The sequence below is a fragment of the Hevea brasiliensis genome, chromosome 18 (assembly GCF_030052815.1).
Source record: "Hevea brasiliensis isolate MT/VB/25A 57/8 chromosome 18, ASM3005281v1, whole genome shotgun sequence".
NCBI classification, from domain to species: Eukaryota; Viridiplantae; Streptophyta; class Magnoliopsida; order Malpighiales; family Euphorbiaceae; genus Hevea; species Hevea brasiliensis.
The window spans coordinates 34644887-34649823 of record NC_079510.1 but is presented as its reverse complement, the minus strand read 5'-3'; the positions used below and the strand labels follow the sequence as shown (position 1 = coordinate 34649823).

The following is a 4937-nucleotide window of genomic DNA, read 5'->3' as shown; positions in this document are numbered from 1 at the left end:
TGCTCAAGAGTTATTTAATGGTGCAATCTTGACTGCCAGATTTTGATCTGATGAGCAAATTAGTGGGAACGACAGTGATTTGGATTAAGCTTCCAAGCTTGCCATTGCATCTCCACAATAAGAAGCCCTTCATGCAATAGAGGACACGTTTGGGAAGGTAATTAAAGTAAATCATAACACAGGTGATGTGTTGAGGGGAAAGTTTGCTGTCCTGGCTATGGGGATGGACCTACAAGAGCCATTAGTGTTGAAATTTCTCGTCAATTGAAGAGCTCAAATAGTAAAGTATGAAAGTATTCCAGAAATTTACTATAACTGTGGCAGGTTTAGTCATAGAGAATTCGTTTGTTCACATCACAAGAAAGGGATGCCTGAAGAGATTAATCAAAGTCATCGGAAGCATAAGCATATGTCGACAATTAGACTAAGAAAACTCTTAGGGAATGATAAAAGACAATTGATATTGTCGATGAATGACTTTAAATGTTAATGTGGTTTACATTTATATACATGTATTTTTCTATCATTTAATATAAAAATAATAATTTCATTTTTTTATGTTTAAAAATAAAAGCTGTCGGAATTAGAATTAAATTTAATTAGCTTATCTCTTAATTTAAATTGAAATTTTGATTTAAAATACTTTACTTTTTAAAAAATATGATATGCTTATAGAAAATTTATTTCCTGATAAGTATAACATATTTATAAATATGTCTGATATATAAATTAACTTTTCTATATAAAAAAATAGCAATAAATAGGATATACACAAAAATCATTCTTCTTAAATTCGAATATTGTTATTATTATTATTAAAAAAATACTTAAATTTGTTTAATTTTGTTATTTTAATTAATAATTTACACAAAAAATTTTTTATTAATAATTTATATTTTAAAATTTAATAATTCTATAAAATATTTAAATTTTATTTATTTAAAATATAATATAAAAAATTTATAAATATTATTAATACAAATTATATATTTTTATTAATTATTTATATAAATAGGTTAATTGACATGTGACATATAAAATCCGAACTCATCATAAATATTATTCCTCAAATCCGAATTCAATTATATACTATCTCGTTTTATTAGAATTTAATCGAATCGGATATCCACAAATATCTGACTCGTTGTCATTTATTCCTAATAAGTAATTTATTTCTAAATTATATAAAAAAATAATACTCATAATTTAATTTAAAGTATAACAAACTAAACAGAAAATTAATAAATTATATTATACTTAATTAGGAAAGTGTAATTTTTTTTATTATGTTTTACAAGTATCTCTATTTCAATAAATTAAAATTAATTTATTTGTGCTGGTTCAATCCATTAAATTTTTTTTATTATTTATTTTATACTTGTAAAAGGTTATATTTCCCCGTTCTGTTTGCCTCCAACCACATTATGTGTAAAACAGAAACCATCAAAGATGAGATGGTTGAAAAGACGAGACGGTTGAAAAGTTCAACTCCAGATACCAAAACTTTCAATTTCATCTCGAAATCAAGACTGCAACTTGCCCATGTCCTGTCTAATCTTGTGGTCCATAAATATTGCCTATGAGTTATTTGTCAAATTAAAAACACGTCCTATGATCGAGCTGTATTCTTTGCTTCCTTGTCTTGTAATAAATATTTGAAAGTAACACTTTCTTTTTTTTTTTTTTTAAATGAAACCCATTCTCTTTTCTTAATGCAAGTTGCTTCAGTTTTCTTTTTTTTCGAACTTTAATGATTGTCTTTGATTCTGTCATAATGTAGTGATTTATGAGGAAGACTACCAAGTGGCTCGGTGATGGACTCTTGTTGAGCAAGGAGGCAGAGAAGGGGGGGAAAAATCTTTCATTATTTGTGCTCTCATAGTCCCATTCATCAGAATTCCAGAATTTGCTGTAAAAAAATGGAGTTGGCTTCTTGGATATGGAATTTAGCACCCTTTGCTGCAATGATAGCAGTGGAGTGCACAGATGTGGGTGTATCAACAATTAGTAAAGCTGCTTTGGCACAAGGAATGAGCAAATATGTTTCAGTTGTTTACTACAATGCCCTTGCTACTCTCATCCTTCTTCCTTATTTCATCTTCCACAGGTTTTTTTTTCCTATCCTTCCACTAATAACCATTATATCTTTTCATGTCTTTACGTATGCAGAAATAGCCTCTGACATTTGAAACTCTCTTTTGCAGGAAGAAGAGAGCCCCTATCACTCTCTCACTTTTGGTTATATTCTTCCTTCTTGCCTTAAATGGGTAAATGCTTCTTGTATGGGTTTTGTGTTCTTGACTGTATTTTAATTTTGTCATTTACAAGGAATGTTTCTGTTGCAGGAGTACTGGACAAATATTGTTTCTAACTGCTGTCAAATTGAGTTCCCCTACTCTGTCATCTGCAATGGCCAATCTTATCCCCATTTTCACTTTCCTGCTTGCACTAATTACAAGGTACTTTTTGTGCTAATTCCTGTGTTTTAGCAGCAATTTGATTGCCAATCTTTCTTTTTTTTTTTTCTTGCCCTTCTTGAAAGTGACTCCTGCTCTGAATTAATAGGATGGAAACTCTAGATTTAAGAAGATCAAGCAGCCAAGCTAAATCTGCGGGGGCTATTGTTTCAGTAACAGGAGCATTCATAGTGACCCTCTATAAAGGTCCTGCAGTCTTGAAGAGTCTAACTTCTAACTTTCACCATGATCAACTTCTTCTCTCGCAGAAATCAGATTGGATCTTAGGAGGCTTTCTCCTTTTAATCGTTTGCGTTTTGTCTGCAACATGGACCGTTGCCCAGGTATCTGGAAAATTCATCATATTGCTTCTCCCTTCTGATCCTTCATCCTTCCACATAGATTAGACCAAGCAAACGTTGAGGTGCTTTCTGGTGTGAATTTTAATTGTACTTGCAGGGAGCCACTGTGAAGCAGTACCCAGAAGCAATGACCATTGTCTTCTTCTTCACCTTCTTTATCACGATCCAAAGTGCCATCTTCTCACTCATTTTGGAAAGAAATCCAAATGCCTGGAGACTGAATTCTACCATTGAAATTATAGCCATTGTATACACGGTGAGAAGAACTAGAAAGCCCAATTCCCCATGTTTATTCTTGTTTTATACAGCTAAGTCAGCACGCTTGATAATTTCCAAATATGCTATCTACTTGATCCTAACTGATGGTATTTTACAAAAACTGCTTCAACAATTACATTCAACAGCTTGAATTTTAGGGTTGGAACTTCCAAGTTTTGACATTTGTTGGAAATGGTGATTTGGGTTATAAATAATTATTGATTTGGAGTGATTTTAGGCTGTATTTGGGAGTCTGTTTCGCATAACTATTCACACATGGTGCTTGCACAAGAAGGGACCTGCATATGTTGCCATGTTCAAGCCCTTGGGAATTGCCATTGCAGTGTTCATGACAGTAACATTCCTAGGTGACACCCTTTATCTTGGCAGGTATGTGTTGTCCTACTTCCTCTATATTCAACACTATAGGAAGGGAAAAAAAAGTTTAAAATGTGAAATGGAGCCATATATGAGGTTGAATTTTTTAAGAAATAATGATTTAATATGACGTTTGATTGCAGTGTGGTTGGATCTATCATCATTGCACTTGGATTTTACAGTGTCATGTGGGGACAAATGAAAGAGAGGAACATGGCTATGGCTTTGAATATTCAACCTTGTAGCTCCCAATCATCCAGCCTAAAAGATCCTCTTCTTCAAAGAGATGCCACTGAAGAAATATAATGATATACATGTGCAAACAATCAGTATAAACAAGTTTATAATATTTTTTTTTTCTTCAATGCTATAGTGAAGAAATTTGTTTTATGTGTGGAATTCCATTTCTTAGAAATTCTCACTCTTTTCATTAGATTAAAGCATTAATTAAAAAAAAGGCAAGATATTGCAATATTATTTTAAAGAATTATGTATTTAGCCTATTAGATTAGTTCTTGAAATAAAATTAAAAAGCATATAATATTTTTAATAGAAAAATATCCCAACTTTAATTAAAGCAACATAAAAATACTTAACACAAAATTGAAGTACAAAAAATGTTTAAAAGATTTTATAATTAAATAAGGCATTATAGACAATTTTAATAATAAAAATTATAATTAAAATGTTAAAAATCTTTTGGAGAGTGTTAATATCATCACCCAAATCCTCATTAACGTTCTGAATAAGTGCTGCCGAATCAAACTCAAGGATAATGCATCGAGCCCTGTTGAGAGCGAAAATTGTTCCTTCTGCCACAGCTTCCACCGCTGGAATAGCCACTGATTTAGAGGATGCCGCAGCCACTAATACCTGCCCTGTATGATCTGTGACTACCATATCAAAACTCATTTTGCTATCCTCCGAAACAGCAGCATATGAGTTAAACTTTAAATAAAACAGAGGGAGGAGCAACCCAATGAGCTAAACATCTATCCAGAACTGGAATTACCACCATCCTGGAATTTGGAAAGCAAGAATAAAGCCAAGTTAATGATTTAATGGTCCTTTAAATACGGCTGTAAATGAATTAAACTGTTTATAAACTGTTTGAGACTCGGTTCATTTAGAAAAAGAATGCTCGATTTTTAGATTCATTTAATTAAATTAATTAAATTAATTCCATTTGGGTGAGGTTAATTTTTTAATATAAAAAGATTATTTTTTTTATGGGTGGTTGTGGGTGGTTGAATAATGAAAATAAAATAAGATATAGGAGCACAAATCATTTCGAATCTTTTATTTAAAAAATGTTTGATACGTAATTAATATGTATTTGACACTTACTTTAGGGAAAATAAATTAAAATGATCATAATCATCTAGATGTTATCATGTCATTATCATTAACAAAATTTATAATTATACACAAGTGGAAAATATCTTATAAGAAAATTCTATAAAGTAATCAAAACCTTCATTTA

The 4937-nt window shown here is 31.1% G+C and overlaps 1 protein-coding gene across 2 annotated transcripts; it reads left to right on the top strand.

Moving 5' to 3' along the window:
* Positions 1–1504: 1504 nt before the first annotated feature.
* Positions 1505–3853, top strand: LOC110666013 (WAT1-related protein At5g40240). Of its 2 annotated transcripts, XM_058141029.1 has the most exons (8): positions 1505–1644; positions 1781–2107; positions 2205–2267; positions 2346–2459; positions 2566–2800; positions 2916–3074; positions 3315–3466; positions 3598–3853. In XM_058141029.1, the coding sequence occupies exons 2-8, from the start codon at positions 1920–1922 to the stop codon at positions 3758–3760; spliced, it is 1074 nt and encodes a 357-aa protein (XP_057997012.1). In that variant the 5' UTR covers positions 1505–1644; positions 1781–1919; the 3' UTR covers positions 3761–3853. The 2 variants fall into 2 exon arrangements, with proteins under 2 accessions (XP_057997012.1, XP_021682042.2); XM_021826350.2 differs by lacking the exon at positions 1505–1644 and having other exon boundaries at positions 1717–2107.
* The last annotated feature ends 1084 nt before the right edge of the window (positions 3854–4937 follow it).